At 40.0% G+C, this 25344-nt stretch overlaps 1 protein-coding gene across 3 annotated transcripts in view; it reads right to left on the reverse strand.

Moving 5' to 3' along the window:
• The window catches only part of ITPR2 (inositol 1,4,5-trisphosphate receptor type 2), a 462476-nt gene that overhangs the window by 22600 nt on the left and 414532 nt on the right, over positions 1–25344 (reverse strand). For all 3 annotated transcript variants that reach the window (XM_069490734.1, XM_069490735.1, XM_069490733.1), the window contains one exon: positions 25009–25169. In XM_069490734.1, the coding sequence (XP_069346835.1) occupies positions 25009–25169 (161 nt within the window). The remainder of the gene's footprint in view (positions 1–25008; positions 25170–25344) is intronic.

A 25344-nucleotide genomic window follows, 5' to 3' on the forward strand; every position in this document is an offset into this window, starting at 1 on the left:
GAGTTAGGAACAGTTTGGGAGTGCTCTGTGGATTAAACCATTTATTCTCATATGTTCTACCCATTTCCTTGTCAGGAGTGAATTTTGTGTATTACAAATAATTGATGATGTTGGCACATCTCAGAATCAAAAGAAAAGGCACTGATATATTTTTAAGAATGAATCTTGCTGGAATAAATTCTCAACTCCTTTCCTATCCTAGGGCCTGTCCCTCTCCTCCTGGCATCTTTGGCCACCACCTGTCACCCTCACTAGCCCAGGCCACGTGAGCCATCCCGCTGGTCCTCTCCCAGGCCAATCCATTGCCATCAGGGCTTGGCTTTTGCTGGTCCTTGGATCTTTCTACGGCTTGCTCACTTACTCCACCGAGGTCTGTGTTCCAACATTACCACCTCTGAGAGGCCGCCCCTGACATGCCCTTCCAACACACCCCATCCCTCTCTGCTCCTTTAGCTTGCTTGGTTTTCCCTCATTACTTTGCATTGCCCACAACATACGGTTATTTATCTCCAATAGCGGCAAGCAAGTTCTAGGAGGGCAGGGCTTTGTTTCTCTTGTTCCTAGAGCCTAGGACAATGTTTGGCACGTAGTAGGTTTTCAACAAATGCTAGCTCAATAAATGAATGAATACAGAGGTCAAAATGGGCGAAAGTGCCCTGCCACTGCTACTTCATTTTTTTCATGGGTCTGGAAGTGAGGAATACTCAGGCACAAGGTAAAGTGACCTGTCCAGAGCTGGGAAGGCCTGTGTACCACGTTAACACTAACCAAGGTGAAACCACCCTCGACAGCCCCCCAGATGAGAGGAGGCTCAACTATGCAGGGAACCAAGGAAGCGGGCTGGGATGTAAAAGGCAGGGGTTTTGGAGGCAGCCCAATCTCAGCCTGCATCCCAGCTTCCCCTCTCATTAAGTGTGTGATCAGAGAAGATTATTATTTAGGTTTCTTCTTCTGAAAATGGGGATAATAATCCCTACCTTTTAGGATTTTTGTCAGGATTTAATCAAATGATGTAGAGGAACTAGTGCCATGCCTTTCCCTGGTGGGCACCAAAAGCTCATATTTATAATAGGCTTTTGGTGGGAGGAGAAGGACAGAGGGTTAGGGCAGGGCAGCGTAGGTGGATCATGTGGGAACACATGGTTTCGGCCAAAGCACAAGGAGAGTGGGAGGAACGACCTGTGACTGGCCACATGGGATTATGACATCTCTGAAGTTAACACATTTTCAGGGACAAGCACAAGGAGTCACCCTGACATGAGTTTTTTAAGTCTTCCTACGCCGATTGTAATTTGGGGGTTTCCATCCACTCTGCCCCACCCCACTTCTTGGTAATCTGTGGGAAGGAGGAGCCTGTTCATCTCTTCCATACCCCCCAGTATGACTTTGGCCTCTACAGGCCCCCGCCCACTTTAAAAAATGTAAACAACTCAAGTTGCCACGGCTTTCAAGATCTACTGTTTGAAAATCACCGACACACAGAGAGAAGAAGGCCACCACAGAATGGAAGGACTCTATTTTTGTCTCGGTTTCTCTGCAAGGGCAGCCTGTGGTCAGGCTCATAAGGGTGGTGCCCACACAGTCAGGGCTGACCCATTTGTGCATCTGGACTGCTACTTGGAAAGAAAGCTCTGAGGCTGTGTCCAGCGTATTTGTAGCCCTTCCATGTTTTACTAAACACACTATTAATCCTCTTTTACTTCCTCCTTCATTATTTATCATAGCAGAGGGGCTCAGAGAACCACTTCTAGAGGGAAGTTCATCTTTTTCTTCTCCCACTCTGGCCTCCTTGGTTCCTCTCTACAAAGCTTGCTGTTTTGGAGAAGTCACGATGACCTTTGGCTTTGCCTGGTGCCAAAGCCCATGGTCATGCTACGAATTGTGCCAAGGAAGCCTTGCCCTAAGAGCCATAACTTGGATTTGCCATAACTTTGTGCTTGAAAATTAGATTATTGGAGATGCCTACAGTTTGGCCCGGTTTGTGGCTTCTACACACTGCCAGCAAATGCATGCCTACTTAACTCCAGAGCTGACAAGGCTTTTTAGTGCCCTAACAAACAGGATTTATTTGGATTTAAAATTTATCACCAGGAATGGAAAATTGATGGTCTTGCCAGTGTTAGTAGCCAAGACTTCCAAGGTCCTGTTGAACTCAAATTTTTCCTCAGCTTTTCAATAGATGTTCTGTTACATCCTGTAGATTTCACCAGGCAGATATGAGTATATTCTTTTTTTCTTTCTACTACTAAGATTTTAGTGCAATTTGACTACATCTTTGTGTGACTGCTATAAATATTTTAGAAATACATTGTATTTGTCACCCCAAAGTTTCATAATTTTTTTGGATTTGGGGTACTTATTTAGAATTTAAAGCAATGTTATCAAAAGTTTCACATTTAATTGTGTTGAAAGTTGGGTTTTGAATTATGTCATCTATTGGAATCATAACAACGTCTATACAGCATAATTTAAGGAATCAGGTTATGATTTAATGCCTGGTCATGGTTTATATATCATAAAACATTTATCATAATGCCCCTCATTCATTTCTGTTTTTAAGACTAATCTTCATTCATCCCCCAGCCCCATCCCATTGCATCAAACTCTTTTTTGATTTGCTGAAAAATGTGGGAATAAATTTGGCAATACAATTATACAATGCAGCTCATATTGGTTTAGATTGTGCACAAATACCAACTACTTGAGGAATAAAGATAACCTAATTATTTTAACCTAAGATACAGGTGACTTTAGGCTAATGTGATATATAAAAACAAGATTTACCAAAAAAAAAAAAGAAAAGATTATTTACTATTCATTGCCAAAGGATTATTTCCTAAAGAAATAATCACCAGGTTTCTTTAAGTAACAATTTCCCCAGGTACACTGAAAATATGATTCAATTTTGAACACAAAATGCATTTATATGCAACATTTCAATAACTTGCCTAGTATAGAAAGTGAGGCAGAAATTATTTGGATATGCACTATCAGGTTAAGCAGCACATTTAGAAAAATCTTATTTATACTGACTACCATTTTATTGCAAAGTCAAATTTTATAGGATGAAGTAGTTGATGCCATATGCAGCGTAAACTTTCCACCTGCCAAATCCTACTTTGAATACCGAAGTCTCCTGTTATTCTGTGATTCACAATAACACCGCCTTATTGTGTGGAACCCCACTGTAATAAATACACTTATGATGGCTGGATCAAAGTATTGAGGCATTTTTGATTTGCCCAACTTCCAAGTGGCTTGGGGCCCAGGGGCTGGAGGGCACTGTGTTCCCGATGCTTCAAGCTGGGGGTCAAACTGCTAAAGCTCCATTACGCAGGATGTTATCACCTGCAGCCTCGCATCCCCAGATGGCCCACAGAGCAGCAGAGTGCCACCTGTTCTGCTTCACCTAGCGCACTGGACAGGTTCTCCCTCAGAGCTGGCCATGGGCAATTCATCTCCAGGCTGAGCTTAAGATCACACCCAGAGCTGGCAAGGTTGCAAAATAAAACAGATTTACGTATCTCTTCTAGGGCCTAAATGACAACAGAATATTTTAGAATATTTATTCAACCTTTCCCTATGTCACATGCATCTAAAATCTGACCACTTGGATTTTTCTCTTAGTGCCTAGCACACAAGCCCAGCAAGCATTCATATGTGTGGAGGGGGGATGTATATATGCAAGAATGTGGACTGACTTTTCCTATCATCTCTCTCCTACTTGCTATTTCACTTAGTCACTGATTATCTGCAACCATATTTTTCTTATGGTTCTCATATCAGATCCTTTTTCTCTAATACAGTGCTGCTAGGACTCCTTGAACATCACCATCACAAACTGCTCTTCTGATCAATCACCACCATTGCCTAACCTATCAAATATAAACGTTTAGTCTCTTGGGATAACATGAGAGCCCAACTATTATCTAGCTACCCAACCTATTTACAGGGGTCTTCTCTTCTCTTCTGGTCAGCACCTTCACTCTCCCTCATTGCCTCTTTGTAGTGTAGTTGAAAGAATGCTTAATGAACTGGGGGACAAGAGATGGGGAATCTACTGGCGGGTGATCTTGGGCAAGTCCCTTTTGTTCCCTGATTCTCCTTTGGGGAGGGATTCCTGAGCTGGGTTGAGAAACTTGCCCAGCTCTTGGCAGCCCTAAGAGTCCCTAAGCCCATACTTTATCATCTCAACCCCTACTTGGGTTCATGGGCATAAGACTAATTGAAATATGTATGACAGAAAACATGCTCTGCTCTTTGAGTTTCTCTCTCTCTCTCTTTTTTTTTTTTTTTTTGTGAGACAAGGTCTCTGTTGCCCAGGTTGGAGGGCAATGGCATGATCAAAGCTCACTGCAACCTCGAACTTCTAGGCTCAAGCAATCCTCCTGGCTCAGCCTCCCGAGTAGCTAGGACTACAGGCAAGCACCACCACACGTGGCTAATTTTTCTATTTTTTGTAAAGACAAGGTCTTGCTATGTTGCTCAGGCTGGTCTCGAACTCCTGGGCTCAAGCTGTCCTCCTCCCTCGGCCTCCCAGAACAATGGGATTACCAGAGTGAGCCACTGTTCCAGCCACTGCTTTGAGCTTTTTGAAGGAGAAATCACTAATAACATTATTAAAATCAGTACCTTTTCAATCACATAATGCTTCAAAAGTTCAATTCCTCTTTCATATTTACTATCTCATTTTATTCTCTCATGAACCTTGTGAAGGGCAGCCCCAATTGCCTCCAAGACACAGGAAGGAAAACTAAGGTATAGGGCTGTCACGGCTTAACTGGTATCACCCAGACAATGAAAAAGTCAAGAGGTTTTTGATTTCCAGGTCCCAAACTTTCTCTCGAGCTCATGATACATTAGCATCCTTTTTATGATCTTATCTTAGAAAGGAGTCCCACTAATTGCTCTAAGTACACAGATACCTCCAAAGTGCTTGATGTTAGACTTAAAAACTCAACCAATGATAAACGAAATGAAGTGTGTATCGTGACACCTTAAGGACAAAATGTCTTCCAGATCAAAGAAAGACCCAACTGTTAATGAATCAGTGGGATGAGCACATCTCAAGGCAGCTGTGCCAATCAGGAGGAGGCAGTGAGCGGGAACAGATGGGGCGGGGTGAGGCAGAACTGGCTTGTGTGCCCAGCACTCTCCTGGGGATATTTGGTTAGGGTCTGCACGTTCCTCCCGGAAGATAAAATGAGAGTAGTAATAATAATAAATTAGGATAAAAAATATGATGGGTCAAGCACTGTCATCTTTACATTTACTATTTCACTTTGAGTGACTCTACCACCTTGGTTATCTTCCCATTTCTGTGTTACTCTTCTCTGTAGCACCCAACGCCACCTAGCAGACTATATTATGTATTAATTTTATGGATTGCCTGCATATTAGAATGTAAACATCATGAGGGTGGGGATTTTTGTCTGTTTTGTTTACTGCTGTTCTGGGACACGTGCCTAAAATAATGCCTGGCACAGAGTAAGTGCTTAATATAATAGATGGTTGGTAGCGAATGAATAAATGAATAAACTTTCACAGTAATACTAAGGTGGGTACGATTCAGTGTTTTCCAAGGTCACAGAGCTAGTAAATGGTAAAGCCAGGCCTCACACGCAGGAATTCAAGCGCTTGTCTAAACTCCAGTCTCTAGCTGCGCACGGCGATGAGGTCGTATCAGTGTATCTCAGTCTGGTCCACTAAACATTCAAATCTTCAAATCATGCGACCAACTAACTCCCTTGGCTCCCAACCTCTGCTCAGTAAGCAACCTTCTGATTATAATCTGGCTTCTCAGGAAAAGTACACTGACCGGTTATCTTATGTGTCTGTTCTGTTTGGAAATCATAATTTATCTTGTTAAATCAATGCATAGGCATTCTGATTCATCCACATCTCTGTCTCTTGACCCCGGTTGGTGTGTTCTTCTACCCCCAATTCATTCTGTGCACCTTGATGGCACCCAGGATCTGAGCCTGCAGAGCTTAGCACTGAACCTGGACCTTTGTCACCTAAGAGAGAGCCTGTCTGGGGCACTGTCCCCAAGAGACCATCTGGTGATCTGCAGGTCAGCCTCCCTGTGTGGCAAATCAGTCTCACTCATTCTATTTTTAGCAAAGCAGTATTCTGACTACAGTTATCTGATATAATTTGGGAAAGGCAGCGATGAACATGAATTGTGAAACAAAGCTCATTGGTATCACACTGGCTTACCTCGAGTACAAAAAGCCAGGCACAGTTTTATTTCAGAGTTTACCAGCAAGGTTAAACTGGAAACTCTAGGCAAGTCAGACAATTTTCATGCCTGAACACAAAGGACTTGAGGAAAGGAAAATGAACAATGTCATGACAAAGAATGAAAATTTAATTTGAAGCTTAGTGATTCCTGAAGCCTGGGTATCTAACAATATTTTTAATATGACATAAGAGGAGGCATTGTACATTTCCCAAACATGCCAGGATTCAAGAAATGGCTTCTGCAACTTTAATTACATGAATCATTTTCTTCTGAAACTGTAATTTTTTTCCCTTGAAATACCGTATCCTCAGATGTATGACATAGGGGTTCTGAAGTAATAGATCAGAATTTTCATTAAGTACACATGGCATACTAGAAATGTTAAATTGTTCATGCTTGTTTACCACTATATATGTGAGTTTACAGTTTTAGATCCTAAATAAATTTGCTCATCTGCACATTATAGAAGTAGAAAAGAAGATGTTTTCTATGAAAAACAAACTGTGGATGAGATTTGCATACTATGTAAAGGAATAAAATGTTTTAATTAAAAGGCAAATCTATCACTTAAAGGGTTTAAATAGGATGCTTGTTAAAAACAATTCTGTCTGATTAAGACAATGCCAATGATGAGGGCAGCTAAGGTGTTCAGACAGAAGAGCCAATAAGTGCACCAGGGGAAAAGCTGACACCAACACTGGTCTCACAGCTGGTGCCTGCTTAGAAACCATTTCTGATTTGAATAATTATTGAAGTATTATAGTATTATTCTTGCATATTGTCAAATTTACCATGCAAACTATAAATTATTTTAAACTAGAAAATAAAAACAATACAGAGGATTTCTTTGAAAATACACCAGAAGAAAAATCTATTTTAAAGTAATTACCAGTTAAACATCCTCTTGTGCTTGCTGACAGGTTTTCAGTGATTATGAAACAAATGTTCTTATTTTCCTACATCAGTTGGTCTCTTCATGAAACAGTGTAGCCTGCTTGCCTTGTTCTCTTTGCAAACTTTAAAGGCATTGCCCATGTGATGTAGAAAATGTAGTTTCTGCTAGCTTAATGGCTAATTACAGCAACAGGAGGGAGAAATAAGAAAATCCAGTTAAATTGCATATAAGTAATGAAGGGCTATGTGAACTTTAACTACAATTTCATGCCCTGTGCAACAGTTCTTTAACAAAGCCTTTGTCAACAATTCTTTTTGCTAATTTTAGTTTTATATTTTGATGCTTATAGTTATCTTGCAGAAAGTGGCTTCAGATTATGTTTATATTTTTCAGGGATGTCTTTATCAGGAATCACCCAACTACGGTTCTGTATCTGCTCTATCTTCAAAATAAAATACATTTTTTTGTCATTGTTGGAATAACTCAAATACAATCTATCATGTTCTTCTCCACTGTTGTTTTGTGATTGCTTTTAGGATAGGAAGACTAAAGGAATGCAAGTGTTTAAGAGATATTCCTCCTCCTGTAAACATCTATTTATATGCATCACAGGAGGGAAGCACCCACTTGATCTGGGAGGGTGAATGCTTGAATGCGTGAGTGTTCCCTTTTGAGAAACCACAATAAAAACAACCTGTGGAGCAGTCACTTCTAGAAAGGATAACTATATTGGTAGTTTCAAAATCATAAAGAAAAAAAGTCATTTTGCCCTTTCTGCTAATTTTGGAAGAATAAATTTTCTTGGTCCTACAAAAAATGGCATTATGATTTCTTTTCCATAGTGAACAGAGGAGAGCATCCTTTTGGTCCATCAGAAAAATCACCTAACTGCCATTTGAAGTTGGATCAATTAAAAACAATGACAGTTAACTGTGGGCTTTGAGGGTTATTTAAAACCTCAACTTCTCATAAATTCTCAACTATAATGTAATTCCTGATCTGTTGAATTCTGTGGCGTGACTGTAGTGGCTTCTACTATATATAGATTAGATATGCCCAATCTACAACTTTAGATATATACTTTTATCTCTAAAGGCCATTTGAGAAAATTGTATGAAATACTACATCAAAGATTGTTGGAAATATTGAAAGATTTCATGATGTAAAAAATACATCAATGTCATTTAAATTGAACCAAATGGTTCCTTACTTTTCCATATACATTTTAACCATATTCTCAACACACTTGTTCAATAAATACTGCATGACACAAACATTTTGTGCTCTGTCCCACAGACACAATTTGCCAACCTGATTGATTTCTTTCTCTGTCGCTCACCTGCATTCCACATACGCCATATTTTCTCCTGTATTAAAGATGATATAATCTCATCTTCTATCACATTCGCCTCTACCAGACTACTGAGAAGAGAGAGATGCAAAGACGGAGGTAGGAAAGGATAAAATTTCACAAAGCACGTTTGCAACCAAGTATAAAAATCTAAGAAGAACTCATAATTGGGAAAGTAAATGGAACAATGAAGTTATATGAAGAGAAGAAATCTGGCAATAGAGCCAAATGAAGACACAAACTTGGAAAAAATAAGAATAAGCAGTAGGAGCAAATTAGATATTCTGAGAAGACTTACTGTGTCACTATGGTTTGAACAGATTAAATACTTTGCATGCTGCCAGATGGAGAAATTGTATTCACAAATGCTAGCCTATGTTTCCATCACTGTTTATATCTAGTTCTCCAAGACAGTGCCCTATCTTTCACTAATGATATAAACAAATTTCTATTCCTTCTTAGGTAGCACTTTACTGGAGAAAGAGTAAGAGAGAAAAGAGATTGCTGACATAGGTTGTTGACCTAAATTTGATGCCAGCTTCTACTCCATTTTCTTTGCCATTTCCTCATGCAGACCAGAGCTGGCAACCTAATCATAACCAAGTGAACCATGCCTTTCAGGGACCATGTCCTGCAGAGTAGTTTAGTTGACACTGCAGGACTATTCGGTGGCCATATGAATGAGCAGAACCTCATAATAAGGAAGAGAGCCCACTGCTTTTCTTCAAGCTTGGTATATGATTCCCCTGTCAATCTCCGGCTTCCAATTCTGTCCGGACATGTGGTTTTCATTACAAAACGGCAGAATATCAGAGATTGAAGGGTCTTTTGATAGATTTAATTCAACACCCTTGGTTTTTCATAAAAGGAAGCAAGGGGAGGTTAAGTAACTTGGCCAAACTCTCTTATATTTATTTTCTTTTTTGGAGGAAAATGCAATTTATTTATTTGTTTGTTTAGTTTTAAAATTTCAATAGATTTAGGGGGTACAAGTGGTTTTTGTTACATAAATGACTTGTATAGTGGTGAGATCAGGGCTTCTCGAGTACCCGTCACCTGAACAGTATACGGTCTGTGTCTAAACACTATGCCACACGTCTTTCTCACACACACTGCACCCCTTCTACTGACTCCCTTTCAATTGCCCAGATTCTTATTTCATTCTTGGTTCTGGGGCACAAGTGAGTTATATGTTAGAAAATAACGTAGGCAATCGTGATACTCTCAAATAAGAATAAATGTTATCACCCCAATAAAATGAGTGATCTTACTGTATACCTGTTGGCACTATGTCTTTGCCTTCTAAAATGACACTTTCAGACTGGATTTGGTGCTTCCAAATGGTACGAGGCCCTCAGCTTGGGAAACAGAAATTCTCCCAGTCCCTGCAGCACAGGTGCAGCCCACACAGTGGAAATTTCCCACCCCACCCCTGCCAAAATCACAGTTTAATTTTCTCTTAGAGGGTTTGGCTCCAAGTTTTAGAGGAAAATTCATTGTCTGTCCCTAATCAGTGTTGTCCTCCTGAAAAGGTTGCAGCACAGAGGTGTAATCTCAGGGACTCTAGACCTTCAGGATTTAACAGCCAGACTCCAGCCATGGGGAGCCAATCCACAAATGATCTCCCAGGGAATAAAATGGAAACAGTCCAATTTCAACCACTCCAAAACTCCTGCTCCAATTGCTTCCGGTTTGTAAAACAAACTTACATAACCAAACACTTACATAACCAAAATTGGATGTCAAGAAATATTTAAAATATTACAGTTATCAGAATTTTAGAACTAGGACAGGGCTGACTCTGGAAATCACCTGGATTCTCTCTGTGCATGAGAAAGCCATGTCCATGGAAGTCCAGTCTCTTCTCATAGTCACAGTCCTACCGACTAGAACATGACCCAGGGCCTTTATATCACAACTTGGCACCAAGACAGACAAAGGAAAACCCCGGGTAATACTATCTTTTGGAAAAGTTACACTTATCTTTGCAAATAAACCGCTTCTGAATCTGGCTGTTTTTGAATTTCAGATTCTGGTAAACTGATATTTTTTTATGTCAGTTTTGTTGGGAATGCTCGTCAATAACCTCACAGAACAACGCAAACACTTTGAAACCTTTCTTTAGAGTTAGTAACGACAGCAGAACGCCAGTGCAGAAGGAACTTTAGAGAGCCACAATATTATTTCTAAAGCAAAAATGTGTGCTTTATGCTGGAACTTTTTCAAATGCTGAAAAAATGAAAAAGGTGATTATATGACTGAAAAATGCTGCAAGTTCTTCACCTGAAGAAGCCTAAAATGTATTCTCTGGAAAATGAACTAAACATCCTTTTTTGCTTCCATCACATAGCCTAGAAGAAGGCAAAGCTTGCCCATTACTTCCCATCGTGAAGATACAAGTAAACTAGATAAAATTCCTTCTTACATAATTTGGGTTCTCACTCAGAATTAGCTCCCACCACTCCCTTTCACGGTACGTCTGTCCCCACGTCCTCTCTGGGACACTCCAGATGGTACTGCACCACACCTCTTCATGGTGAGATCTGTCCTCAAATCACTTATTAAACTCAAATGAGTTCAATGGTTCTAGCAATTCAAATATTTAAATGAGCTACAGACTTTTGGTTTAATGAAGGAACAAATGCCAAACGGATTGAGTTTGGGTCAACCATACAGCTGAAGGACACTCACCCCTGACCTCACCTCCATGGTAGTACTCACTATTTATGTAAAAACTGTGGTGACATGTTAAGGATCTGCCTTCTGCTCTACACAGGAAACTTTGTGACAGGCCATACCTGTCTTGATCTCCTTTGCCTCGCTCTCCAGGGGCCATTACAGTGCCCGGGACACGAAGGCAGTAAGTATGTATTGAACAAATGAAAGGTGACCAGTTGCCTGACCTAGAAAAGGAACACTATGCAGAATCAGTAAAGTGTTTGAACATTTGATGGCTTAAGAATGCTACACTTAAATACTGCAAAGTAGTATTTGAGTTGAACCATATTATTCTAATTAGCCAAATATTTTAAGTAGATGTGAAATGATCCAATATTTGTTGAGCAATAACCATGAGGCAGACACCATGTTAGGCACTAGGATAGATGTAATTTTGTTTAATCCATACAGGAACCCTAGCAATGAGGACCATTATCTCCACTTACAGATGAGGAAACAGACTGAGAGGGCTGAGATAACTTACCTCAGATGCTATTATTTCAAAACATCTTGATCTCTAAATCCCATCAAAATCCAGACTCCACTAACATGATAGTAAATGACTAATTTCTAAAATACAAGTGCAGACTCATTTTTGTAAAATTCGGCAATTATTTTTCAGGAATTCCCTTAGATAAAAATTAGTCCAAAATCCTACGGAAATCAGGTTGCCTGATAACCTTATCTAACACAAGAGTAGTACTTCAGCTTAATTGCCATCTTAACTAATTACTCATAATATGGCACAGGCTATGCTAGTCTATTAAAAACCATTAGGTAGAAGTCGTGTGGCTTTACGGTATATAGTTCTCGTTCCCACAACTTACATTTTGACGGCATCTGCTACTCTCTGGAAGAAAGCCAGAGTTTCTGAGTAAAATGTATCAGTCCTAACAATGTGGACATTATTATTCCAGAAAGCCAACTGAGAATTGAACAAGATCTTACGGTAATGACTAGAACTGGGAAACAAGAATTTTCTTCGGCACAGCAGGAAGAAATCTTTTTATTAATGTTATGAGAATCAGAGATGTGAACATCCCTTTATAAGTTTAAAATAAATGACTTAGGATGGGTCACCATTTCAAAAAGTCTCCTATTACATACTGAACACATTCAAGTCATTTCTCTGTAAACACTTGGATTTGTGGTATAATTCCATACTAAACTTAATCAATGTTGGGTCCCATGATATTCACGAACTGACCAAACCACTTCTAGCTTCCCTGGCTAATGAGAAGTTAAAATCTCTTTCAGAGCCCTCCTATGAAAATTGCTTTTCTCCATTCTAGTTCTACTTTTTGATAAGAAAAATCTGGGTAATAGACTCTTGACATTATTATTATCATCATTATTACTAAATAACAGTTATAGTCTGTTAAGAGTGTGCTTTTTTGTTGATTAGTCTCCCTTGTATAGCCTTATCCAAATCTGTGATTTCAACTATCATGTATATTCCAGTGACATAAATCTTTGTGATTGTTTAACAAATCTTTATTGAGTATCTACTATATACTGTCATATGTGTATCTACTATACACTGTTCTATGCTCCTGGAATAAAAGAAACTAAAATCTTATCCTGGTGGTAGTTTATCTTTTCTAGTGGATTGTCCACTAGATTTCTCATCTGAATTCCAGATCCATGTATTCAGTTTCTTACTAGACATAGCACTTGGACACTATAAACCAAACTGAGATATCACATCTCCTCAACTTACTCCTGTGGAACCCTTAGCCCCTACCCCATCTGAGGCCAGGGACCTAAACCATTTTCTTCTTAGCTTCATTAATGACTTTATCTTAATTTTTTCATCTCTGTCATTTCTTTTCAATTTCCAGTGGCATTTCCTCAGAATCAGTTCTCACAATGAAATCTTTCATCCTGTTTCAGGATGGCCTCCTTGAATTGATTTCCTAAGCTGTCATAGAACCTGCTTTCTAAAATGCAAATCTGAACTCTCTCTTTGGTTTAATGTCTTTGCAGGGCTTCCCTTAGCTTTCAGGAAAAACTAAACATCTCTAGGTTCTCAGTCCTGTTCTATTGGTCAATGTCTCTGTTCTTGTGTCAGTACCATGATGTTTTGGTTATTATACCTTTGTGTTATAGTATAGCTTGAAGTCTGGTAGATTGATGCCTCCCAATTTGTTCTTTTTGCTTAAGGTTTCTTTGGCTATATGGGGTCTTCCCTGGTTTCATACAAAGTGTAGAATTATTTTTTCTAGATCTGTGAAAAATGATGTTGGTATTTTAATAGAGATTGCACTGAATCTGTAGATCACTTTGGGTAGTATAGACATTTTAACAATATTGATTCTGCTGATCCATGGGCATGGTATGGTTTTCCATCTGTCTACATCCTCTGCAATTTCTTTCCTTAGTGTTTCATAGTTCTCCCTATATAGATAGGTCTCTCACCTCCTTAGTTAAGTATATTCATAAGTATTTTATTTTCTTTGATGCTATTGTGAAAGGTATTGTGTCTTTGATTTGATTCTTAGCTTGACTGTCATTGGTATATATGAAAGCTACTGATTTGTGTGCATTGATTTTGTAGCCTGAGACTTCGCTAAATTCATTTATCAATTCCAGGAATCTCTTGGTTGAAACTTTGGGGTTTTCTAGATATAAGATCATGTCATCAACAAAGAGCAATAGTTTGACCTCTTCTTTCCCCATTTGGCTACCCTTGATTTCCTTCTCTTGTCTGATTACTCTGGCCAGGACTTCCAGCACTATGTTGAATAGAAGTGGTGACACTGGGTAACTTTGTCTGGTTCCAGTACTAAGTGGGAATGCTTTCAATTTTTTCCCATTCAGTATGATGTTGGCTGTGGGTTTATCATATATGGCTTTAATAATTTTGAGTTATATCCTGTCTATGCCTATTTTGTTAAGAGTTTTTATCATAAAAGGGCATTGAATTTTGTCAAATGCCTTTTCTGCATCTACTGAGACACAGACTGGTCTTTGTTTCTGCTTTTATTTATATGGTGAATTACATTTATAGATTTGCATATGTTGAACAATCCTTGTATCTCTGGGATGAAGCTCACCTGGTCATGATGAATTATTTTTTTGATGTGCAGTTGAATTTGGTTTGCTAAGATTTTATTGCCATCTGATCTTTGACGAAGCAGACAAAAACATACACTGGGGAAAAGAATCCTTATTGAATAAATGGTGCTGGGAAAATTGGATAGCCACACGTAGAAGACTGAAACAGAATCTGTACCTCTCACCTCTCACAAAAATCAATTCATGATGGATAACAGACTTAAACCTAAGGCATGCAACCATAAGAATTCTAGAAGAAAATGTTGGAAAAACTCTTATAGACATCAGCCTAGGCAAATAATTTATGAAGACCCCAAAAGCAATCACAGCAACAACAAAAATAAATAAATGGGACCTGATCAAATTAAAAAGCTTCTGCACAGCCAAGGAAACTATTGTCAGAGTGAACAAACAACCTACAGAATGGGAGAAAATATTTGCATGTTACACATCTGATAATGGGCTGATAACTAGAATCTATATAAAACTCAGGAAAATTAGCAAGAAAAAAAATCAAACAACCCCATTAAAAAGTGGGGAGAGGACATGAACAGAAAATTTTTAAAAGAAGACAGACGAATGGCCAACAAACATATGAAAAAATGCTCATTATCTCTAATCATCAGGAAAATGCAAATCAAAACCACAATGAAATATCACTTAACTATAGTGAGAATGGCTTTTATCAAAAAGTCCCAAAACAACAAATGTTGCCAGGGATGCAGAGACATACGAACACTCATACACTGCTGGTGGGACTGCAAATTAGTACAACCTCTCTGTAAAGTAATGTAGAGATACCTCAAAGAACTAAAAGTAGAAATACCATTTGATCCAGCAATCCCACTACTGGGTATTTAACCAAAGGAAAAAAAGACATTCTATAAAACAGACGTTTGCACTCAAATGTTCATAGCAGCACAATTCACAATTGCAAAGATGTGGAAACAACCCAAGTGCCCATCAATCCATAAGTGGATTAATAAAATATGGTATATGTATACCATGGAATACTACTCACCCATAAAAAATGATGAACTAATATCTCTTGTGTTATTCTGGGTGGAGCTGGAGTCCATTCTTTGAAGTAAAGTAACACAAGAATGGAAAAACAAGCACTACATGTACTCACCATTAAATTGGTACTAATTGATCAACACTTATGTGCATATATGATAGCAACATTCACTGGGTGTCAGGCAGGTGGGAGGGGAGAGGAGAGGATGGGTAAATTCACACCTAACAGGTGCGGTGCGTGCTATCTGGAGGATGGGCATGCTTGTAGCCCTGACTTGGGCAGTGCAAAGGCAATATATGTAACCAAAGCATTTGTACCCCTATAATATTCTGAAATAAAAAAAATAAACATCTCCAATCACACAAGGCTCCTGGTTATCACCTTAGCTTTCTGCCTTCCCAGAGGTACTCACTCTTCCTCCAGACATACCTACCTGCTCCCTCTACCTGGATCGTCCTCATTTTCCACACTCACCTCCAGTACCCAGTTATGACTTCCAGGAAGCCTCCCTCCCTAGGCTTCTGCACCCAGCAGACTCCATCACTGAACTGCACCATCGCCACTTCTTTGTTTGATCTCTTGGTCTCCTTTATTTCACCCAAACCTCCCAAGGGACATTTGAAAATCTGCCTCAATTTTGAATTCCTAAGTCTAGCACAGTGTCTCGAGCACAGTAACACTCCACCTGTGTTTGCTGAATGAATACATCTTTAAAAAATGGAAAATGATTTTATTGCTCTGCATTTTCAAGGCATTTTAGATTGTACCTCCACTATTTTAGCTTAGAGACTAAGAATTCTAATTCCTAAAAATACTGGAGAACAAGAAAGAGCTCTCTTCCTTCCAAAGGATGTCTTTTGCTTTTTGGTTTTGAGATTTTTCCTATTGATTTTCTTCTACAGTACTTGATTTACCCATATTTCATCTTAGTCAAGTTTACCTAACTCTTCCTTAGGAGAAGGTATAGCTCAAGGTGGAATCATAAACATTGGCCCCAGAAAAATCTGTGTTCAGTTGCTGGTTCACGTACTTACTTACTGAGTACCTTGGATGAGTAACATATTCCTCTGAGCCTCAATTCACATAAAATGAGTGTAATTAAATAAGATAACATGCAAAGCTGCTAATACATATTATGCATTTAATTATTAATAGTTTCTTTGCATCATACTTTCAAGATACACACTTTGCCTGGAACATACTCCCCTCTAGCCCTTCTGTCAAAATCCTCCTCATTTTTAGGCCCAACTCTCCCCGTAACCTCAGTGAAACCCCAGCCGCAAATAACTGCCCTGTCCTCTGTGATCTGGTGGCTCTCTGTCTTATTTATTTTGTTCAACACATTTATGCTGAGTGCCAACTATGTGCTGGGCATTAATGTAGGTGCTGGGAATATGGCAGGGAGCAAAACAAACGTGTAAAAGCCCTAATGAAGTGTGTGTTGTAATAGTAGGAATAAAAACACCAATAAGTGTAAAGACAACAGGTCAGATTAATATAAATGCTACAGGAAATAAAGGGTGGTGGAATAGAAAGTAACTGGAATGTGGTTGCCAGGGAAGGCACAGGCGTGCAAAGACCGTGACAGCAAGCAGAAGGCACACACAAAGGCTCCGACCAGGGAGAAAGGGTGGCATTTTTGAGAAAAAGAAAAGGGCTGATGTGGCTGAATTATAGTTGGCTAAGGAAGGTGTGATGTAGGCTGGGGCCAGACTGAATAAGGAGTCCATGAAAGAGTCTGGATCTTAATCTCTGTGCCAATGGGAGGGTTTTAAGCAGGGTTGCAGTGGTGTGATTTGTTTCAAGATTTCTCTGGCTGCTGAGTGTACTTCTGCTCTACGTCTCAGCAGAGTTCTGATCTGCACTGTAGTTTCTGGTGAATACAGCTGTCCTTCCCATCATGTTGTGGTGCTGGGAGGGCAGTGATGATGTTTTATTCTAGTTCTTATCAGGGTCTCATGCATGGTGCTGCCCAGTAAATACTCATTGAATTAATTGAAACATCCTGCAGCCTCTTTCTTTCTCGCCTGCAATTGTAATAATTTAATTGTAATACTTCTAACCTTTGTAGGGAGCATGCAGTTGCCAACCAGCTCTGAACGAGTTCTTTTTTTCCTATTTGAATTCCTCTCAGGCCTTCCTGCCATTGTAGGGTTGTCATCTGACTTCCTGTCTCTCAGCCAGGTCTACTCCCTGCCCTGTGGACTGAATTTTTATAGTCCTTCTTCTGTAAAGCACCATGTGCCCTGTCAAGAGGGCTGGGTACAGCTGGCCTTCGCTGCTCTCAAAGGAACCATAGCTTCTAGCTTTATATGTTTTATAGATAGAATACTAATAGACATTTATTGACCACTTGCATGTGTCTGGCACATTATGGACATAGCGTCCCTTTGGGCAAGCTGTGCCACTTTGGGCAAGTCACCAATCCTCTCTGATCTTCAGTTTCTTCAGGTGTAGAATGGGGATAATAATAACAGCATCTGCCTCCTATGGGAGTCATGAGCCTTTGAAAGTGATCGTGCATGTAAAGCACTTAGCACAGCACCTGGCACCTTGTCAGCACTTACCCAGTGTCTGCTATGTTAGCAGTAGCGCTGTTAGTGCTGTTAGTGTGCTTGATTTGACTGAATCCTTAGAGCAACTCTGCAAGGAAAGTGTTGCTATATCCAGGACCGATATTTAGCTGGTATGCAAAGATATGGCAGCACTGACTGCTAAAATACTGCAGTGTCTGCTGATTGTCAAATTAGCCACTGGTCCAAGCCCTCCAATACTCCTGCTTCCCCTTCCCCTGCAGTCTTATCTGCCTTGGTCTGCCCTTGGGATCCCTGCCATGTCCTCTCCCCGTGATCCCGCAACTGAAGGATTAATGCCTGCACAGCAAAAGGCCCCAGGGTCCCACCTCAGCTCAGCTGACTTCGAGTCTGAGAGCCAACTGGCCGATTATACATTTGTATCAATGGGTAAATTGCGGTGCAGAGGGGATAAGTAAAGTCACCAATCTTGTACATGGAAATCCTAAGAAATCAAACTTGAGATTCTAATGCCCAGGTTTATTCCTTCACACCGAGCTTCTTAATTAAACACTGGGTAGAAAAACTAACAAAAGCCACTTTTGTCTCCTTGAACTCTGTGGACCATCACTGGGACACCAGGAGATCCACAGTTTCTGATCAATTCAGGAGGTAACTTAGGACATCTTGGGGTCTGTGCCTCACCTGCTGCCCTTGTCCTTAGTCCCATCACACTTCCACCCGTGAAAATCATTTAAATGCCACTCAGCCCAAATCCTTTTGCCCCTACTTCCAGCAACAGTGTCTGCTGACCACGCACTGGAAGAGTCTGTGAGACGAAGGCTGCATACAGCCACTCTGGGAAGCACTTACCACTGATGCCTCTATTTGACAAACTAAAAAGAGGATTCAAAAGATGTTAACATGTGTGCAAAATGCAGTGGATCTTACATGGATCTTACATATGAATACGAAACAGAAAATGAGAATAGCATAGAAGATAGATCCCATAAGGATAATAAGATGAGGATTAAAAAAGAGCCCTCTTAAATTAAAGACACGGCCGGGCTTCAAATGTAGGAAGTGAAGGCGGGATCTCCTTGAATGCATACATGTACTTCTTAATTGTGCATTCTGAGCTGCAAAGACCCCCTTGGCTTGGCTTGAAATGTAAACATTTTAAAAAGTGCTTTATTAAGTTCTGAAGTCTTTAAAATAGGGCTTAGTTAAAAATTGAGCAGTTACATAATTGGCTTAATTAGATCCAATTACACAATTAGTGTTAATTAGAAATAATAGAACAGAACATATAATTTCATAATTATGACACATAACAATAATGCAGAAATTAAGTTGGCAAATGGTGCTAAGGCAGGAGGGGTGCATATAAATCTTAGAAGTCCCGATGTATTTCAAGAGCCCAGACATCTCCGCCTCCCAATAGTTACTGCTCAAAAATACAAGATTGATTTTGAGTTCCAGAGGCAGAAAACAACATCTGGAAAATTGTTATTTTGTTTCCCTTCTTATGTGTCTAAAGTAATGGGTGACTAGATGGTTAGATTTCTTTTTTTTTTTTATTTGTACAAATATGTAGGGTACATGTGCAATTTCGTTAAATGCATAGATTGGGTGGTGGTTGAGTCAGGGCTTTTAGGGTATCCATCACCCAAATGCCATATGTTGTACCCAGTAAGTAGTTTCTCATCATCCACTCCTCTGTCACCCTTCACCCTTCCGAGACCTCACTGTCTACCACTCCACTCCATGTGAACACATTTTTAAGCACCCACGTATGAGTGAGAACATGCAATATTTGACTTTCTGTGCCTGGCTTGTTTCACTTAAGACAATGACCTCCAGTTCCATCCATGTTGCTGCCAAAGACATGATTTCATTCTTTCTTATGGCTGAAAAGATTTCTTTTCTATCTCATTGAAAGAATGATCCCCCTCTTTCTAAGGTCTTGACAGATTATTGCAAGGAAGAATTCACTCTTAAGGGTGAGTTACGCTGAAAAACCCACCAGTTCGCATCCCTGCCCCTCTGCTAGGGAGTGGCTGAAGGCCTACTCGGTGCTGGAGAGATGCTAGGAGAGAGACCACAGAGGGATTAAAGTGCCTTGTCTTTTAAATCAGCCACCTGATTTGCTTCAGGGAACATAACCATTCCCACTGCATCTTTATCTTTCTATTTTAAAAGAGGGGAAAGATACAGTATTTGACTAATAAGAAATTCATGTTGCAATCTCTTGCAGCTATTTTGGTATATCTTTCTGTAAATTATGTCCAACTACCAGAGGGCTAAGAAGAAACCACTCATTTATTAATTCATTTGTTATTTTAGTTATTCATTCAATAAATGTTTAGAGTTTCCTAGGAGAAGAGATGATTTTCTATGTATCCTTATACATCAAATCTTGAGCACAGTTGCTAACATGGTGGAGACATTGAAAGCTTTTACTAAATTGCTTTTAATACATATTCTAGATATTACCTGCTCTGGTATTGTGCAGAACAAAGAGCTACTCTGTACCTGGTAATGGCCTTCAAGAAACTTATGATTATTTTTTGGTTAAGTTAGACCATTACTATGTTAACAAAAATATGAGTTAAATTGCCTTAGTTGACACTGCCACAATGTTAGGAAGCAGTTGTTAGTCAAGAGTCAAATAAGCTGAAGTGTTTAAAAGCACGATGCCGTAAAAGGAGGAAGTGGTCCCCCAAATCTCACGGTCATGGCAGGGGAGGGTGGCCAGCCAGGTCTCAGTAGCAGCCGAGTGCCATCGGAACACCTGGGGAGCCAGTAGCTCTGAGCAGGCATGGTGCCTGCTCTTACACGCACCTCTGGTTTGGGTCCTGCTGTTGGTCAGATTAAGTAGTAAACATCTCCTAACATATCTCAGCAAATGAACACTGACAATCTGAAAATGTCCCCAAAATGTTAGAGAAACACCTAAAAGCCTTGGGCATTTTTTCTAATGATCTCTATTTTGTTTGTTCCTCCTCAGTCATCATCCTGTGGGTAATGGGAGAAGCAAAGGGGCTTAGTGATGCTCGAAGGCCATTACTACTATGGAGGGAGGATTTACCCCTTCATACCCTTGCCTCTAGTTTATTTGATTCTCTTTCATTACTTTACTTTCCTGTATGGTCCCTCCTTTTCCTGTCTCATTTTCTGTTCCCAATAAATAGTAGCTCAAAGTCTCAATTCTCTTATCAAAAATGAGGGTTTGCTTGCCAGAAGAAAATACATTCCCGAGATACCTTGATCTGCTCACATCTCCCCTAACAATATCTCAGAAGATGCTTTCTGTTAATTCAAATATTCAGACAATGGCTATTTAAACAGCTTGGTTTAGAGTTTGAAGGCAGGGGTAAGGAGGTTGTAAATTCCAATTACTATTTCAGACTCCTGATCCTATCTTTGGTTAGATCCAGACACCCAAATGTTTCCCAAGATTCTAACCCCTAGAATTAATATATTACTTTATTTACAATGTATGTTTTAATGGATGTTGGCATAAATATTCCTTACTGGCATGGTAATAAAGTTGCATTGGAAGTTAAAAAATACACAGAGGGAGAAACATCCCCCCAACTTACTCTATTCTTGTTTTTCCCATTGCAACCAAAGGTAGGAGACATTTTCTAAGGGTCCCAGGGTACAAATAAGACTTTCATAAACAGCGTAGCAGGATTCAGATGAGTTATTTTGTGAACAAATATGAGAACGTTCCTCATTTTCCTTTGCATAAATTCTTGAGAGTAAAAGCTACATCAATTATGAAGAATCTTAAACTTCTCCCAAAGCCCTATCGATAAGCACCTAAACCAACTTGATAAATGAACCTATTGTTAAGGAACAAAAAGAAAGAGTGGCAGGAAAATGCCTGGAAGGTTTCCTACCAAACTGCTGTTACCTCTGGAGTGAAGAGACAAAAAAAAAAGTATTGTAGACATGCTTCAACTCTCTATGGGCTCTAAAATCTTATCTCTCACAAGGAGGATTAGAATCACAAGGTCACCATCTCCACAGAGTGTGGAGTAACGGATTTTCTGAATTGGGTTTGATAGCTACAGATATTTAGAAGTTTCCTCAAGAGGCTATTTCCATAAATAAACAGTCTTCCATGCGAACAACTTTTTGTTTCCATCAGACCTAAGCTAATATTGCTCTCCCTTCTCTTGGCCATTAACATTCAGGAACAAAGCCTGTTCTCTTGGATGTGCACTGGTTGGGTGAGAAGACGTTTCGTGTTAGAGTAAGCTTGCAAGCTCTTACTCCCTTGTCAAGGTTCTGGAGAGACCTCTGAGACAGAAGAGGCTGGGCAGAAACATGAATAAGTATTTGGATACCTAAAAATTCAAGTACAGGTGCCAGGTAAAATGCTGCTTTTAATGTTAAGGCTAAAGATGGGCCAACATTTTCACAGCAGTCTTCTCTCATGGTCAAAAGTCACCTGGTGATTTCTGTATTACCAAATCCAAAAGCTTCGACCTGTCTCTTCTTTATGGCCTCTTTGCAGCAATTGACACTGTTAACTGACACTGAAATCCTTAATTTTTGGCTTTGACACATTTCACTTCCTAATTCTTCTGTCTTCTTTATTGTCTTCTACTTATTTTATTTGTCTTTCTTCTTTTTCCTAAATAGGGATCTCCCCTGGGTTCTGTCTTGGGCTTCCTGTCTTCATACCTCCTCCCTTCTCCCACCATCCTCTAATCCGATGGCTTCCATGGTAATTCTCTGCGCAGTCGCAGTGAGAATGGTCATGTACTGAGTCTCTACACTTGACCCCGCACTTTTTACATGTCATCTCGCTGAGTTCACAACATGCCTGTGGGCAGTGCAGCAGCTCCTCCGTTTTAGACGAGGAGGCAGAGGCTCAGGCAGGCTCCAAGACTTGCCCGTGATATCCAAGATTCCCTGGCAAATATGTGATAGAGCCAAGGTCTGATCTGTCTGGCTCCAAGGCTCACACCGTGGCCCCTGCACTGTTCCTCCTAACCCATGACTCTTGGCCTCCAGTCTCACTTCAAGATCAGAAAGTCATCTCTGACCAGCTTCTCTTCCTAACAAAGACACTTTCTGAAATTGACCCACCATGTCTCTCCCAACACCCAGGCTCACAATGTCCACTGTCTCAGGCTCATCTTGCTCCCTTCACCTCTCCTGCTGCTCCACGTCTCCCACCCCTAATCTCATCCATTGCCGGACACCGTCTCTGACTTTGTCTTCCTCCTCTCCAACCAACCCACACACCACTGCCTGACTCTTGTCCTAGGCCACATTATTCCCGTAGTTACAACCTTCAGAGGCTTCCTTCCATTGCTGCTGAAACGACATCCAAATGCCTACCTTTAGTATTCAAAAGTCCAATCTACATTTTCTATCCTATCTCTCAGAGCTTCCTTACAAGTGGACCACGTGCCAGGGAAACTGGGTAAGTCACGGTCACCTGTGTCTATGTGTACCGCTTTTAAGCCTTTGTTCAGACTGCTCCGTCATACGCGCAGATACTCCCCATCTACTCCCCATCTGCACAAACCCTGCTCTGTCTGGTGTACTCCACCCCCACGCCCACACATCAATTCCCCTCCATCTTCTCCCAGTTGGATGTCACACTGCATCTTTAAGCCTTCACAGGTTTTCAATTTGTACTACCCTTGGGGAACTTGGCACATTCTACTTTGGGTTTGTTATTCCTCCCTTCTTCCTACTAAGCTCTGAGTTCTTCAGCAGAGGGGGAATGAATCCAACTCTTCAGTATAGTCCCCAGCATTTTATAGTCCAAGGGTCATAACAGGAGCCCTCCCCCCCAATACATACTGATTAAACTTATTCAAACTTTGATAAAATGTAGCAATGTGAGGTCACATTTTAAATGTAATGCTTTACACGCCTTTTCCCCCAGCAAACAGAAATGAAATATTTCTTGTAAATGAGATCAAGAATGTGTAAAGGATGACTATGAATGCACATCCTTTAAATGATTACCTTTTTTTCCTGATTTAGAAGGCAGAGAGGGCAGAAAGGCAAGAGTAGAGAAAGAGAAACAATATTAGGTTCTGCTCACTGCTACATGAAGAACACAGATACAAAAACTTAAAGTAGGATGCAAGTCACTAATAACAAAGCATGAAAAATGCTGAGCTGTAAAAAATTCAATTTACATGTAGCTCTTCTGTGGCATATAAATATTGACAGGTAAGGTAAACTATTATTATATATTAACCTGTACTTATTAATATGCTATCCTCCAAAAATGTTCTTTGTTTGTTCCCTATGCTGTAGTCTATGTTTTTCTCAGTGGGTGACAAGCTGGCAAGGGAAGGATATAGAGCCACTGTTACCTAGCTCTGCTGACACTTCTGCACTGGTGCTTACTACATTTTGTCCTCAAAACCAAGTAGTAAGGAGGATCATGACATATCTTCTAAGGCCTCTTTCTCCAATAGTGAACACAATTTTGTAGGATGATTTTTGAGAAAAGATATCCAATATATAGCTATGTTTATTACAAGAATGCAAAAATATGTATCATACACATGCTCACTAAACGTGTATCTGGATACACTAAAGTTGTAACTTTGACTTCCTTTAGGCCAGTTAGTTTTAATTTTCTATGAGACAGAAGAAACTTCAAATCATGGACAACCACACTTTGAGTGCTGATCTTAACGAGGAGTTATCGGCGACTGGATGTGGCAGGATCATTGCAAATCCGTCAGCAACAATAACAAATTAATCCAGAGTGTGCGCTGACCATCATACTCTCCCCAACACAATTTAATTTCTTAAACTCTTGATTTTTGAAAGTCAAGGAATTTCTTAAAATATGAATCTTCTGCTCATATTTAACAATGGGGAAGTTCTAGATTTTGGGAAGTGGGACATGAGCAATGATGGAAGGCCTGAGGTCAGATGTGACAGATATCACTGAGATGGTGCTATTCACTGCACAGAGAGTCCTCCAGTAGACATCAACTGTGCACTTGAGACTTAGATTTGGTTTCAATAACCAAGATGTCTATTGCAAACCAATGATTTAGCCAGTATAGAAGTTCTTTGACGATGGACAGGTCCATTTAAAAGTTAACAAAAAATGATTTGCTAGAACCTTTATATCTTGAGAGGAGGGTAGGGTAGGGAAGGTGAAAGTATACAAAACGTGACACAGTCACAGATTAAAACCCCCTGATCACTCACCACGATCATTTGAGCCACATAACTCTCAGGTCCAGTGTATTCTGTTGGGTCCTTAACTTTCACCAGGACTATGAAGTACAAATAATGCCACATATTGTGTTCCGACTTAATGTGCTCCTCAAAGGAAACAGTTTTATTATCAAACTTGTCCCTCTCAAGTCCTGCAAAACACAGGAAACACAATATATGTAATTTGTTATTTAACCAGCATTTACTTCTTAGCATAAAAACAAAACATGATAATTATCGTGGAAAAAATGCTTTCTGTAAGGGTGTGCCAATTTAAAATGCTATGATTAAAAACAACACAGTACACAAGACCTCCAGAAAAGAGGC

Source organism: Eulemur rufifrons, chromosome 16 (assembly GCF_041146395.1).
Source record: "Eulemur rufifrons isolate Redbay chromosome 16, OSU_ERuf_1, whole genome shotgun sequence".
In the NCBI taxonomy this organism is placed as follows: domain Eukaryota; kingdom Metazoa; phylum Chordata; class Mammalia; order Primates; family Lemuridae; genus Eulemur; species Eulemur rufifrons.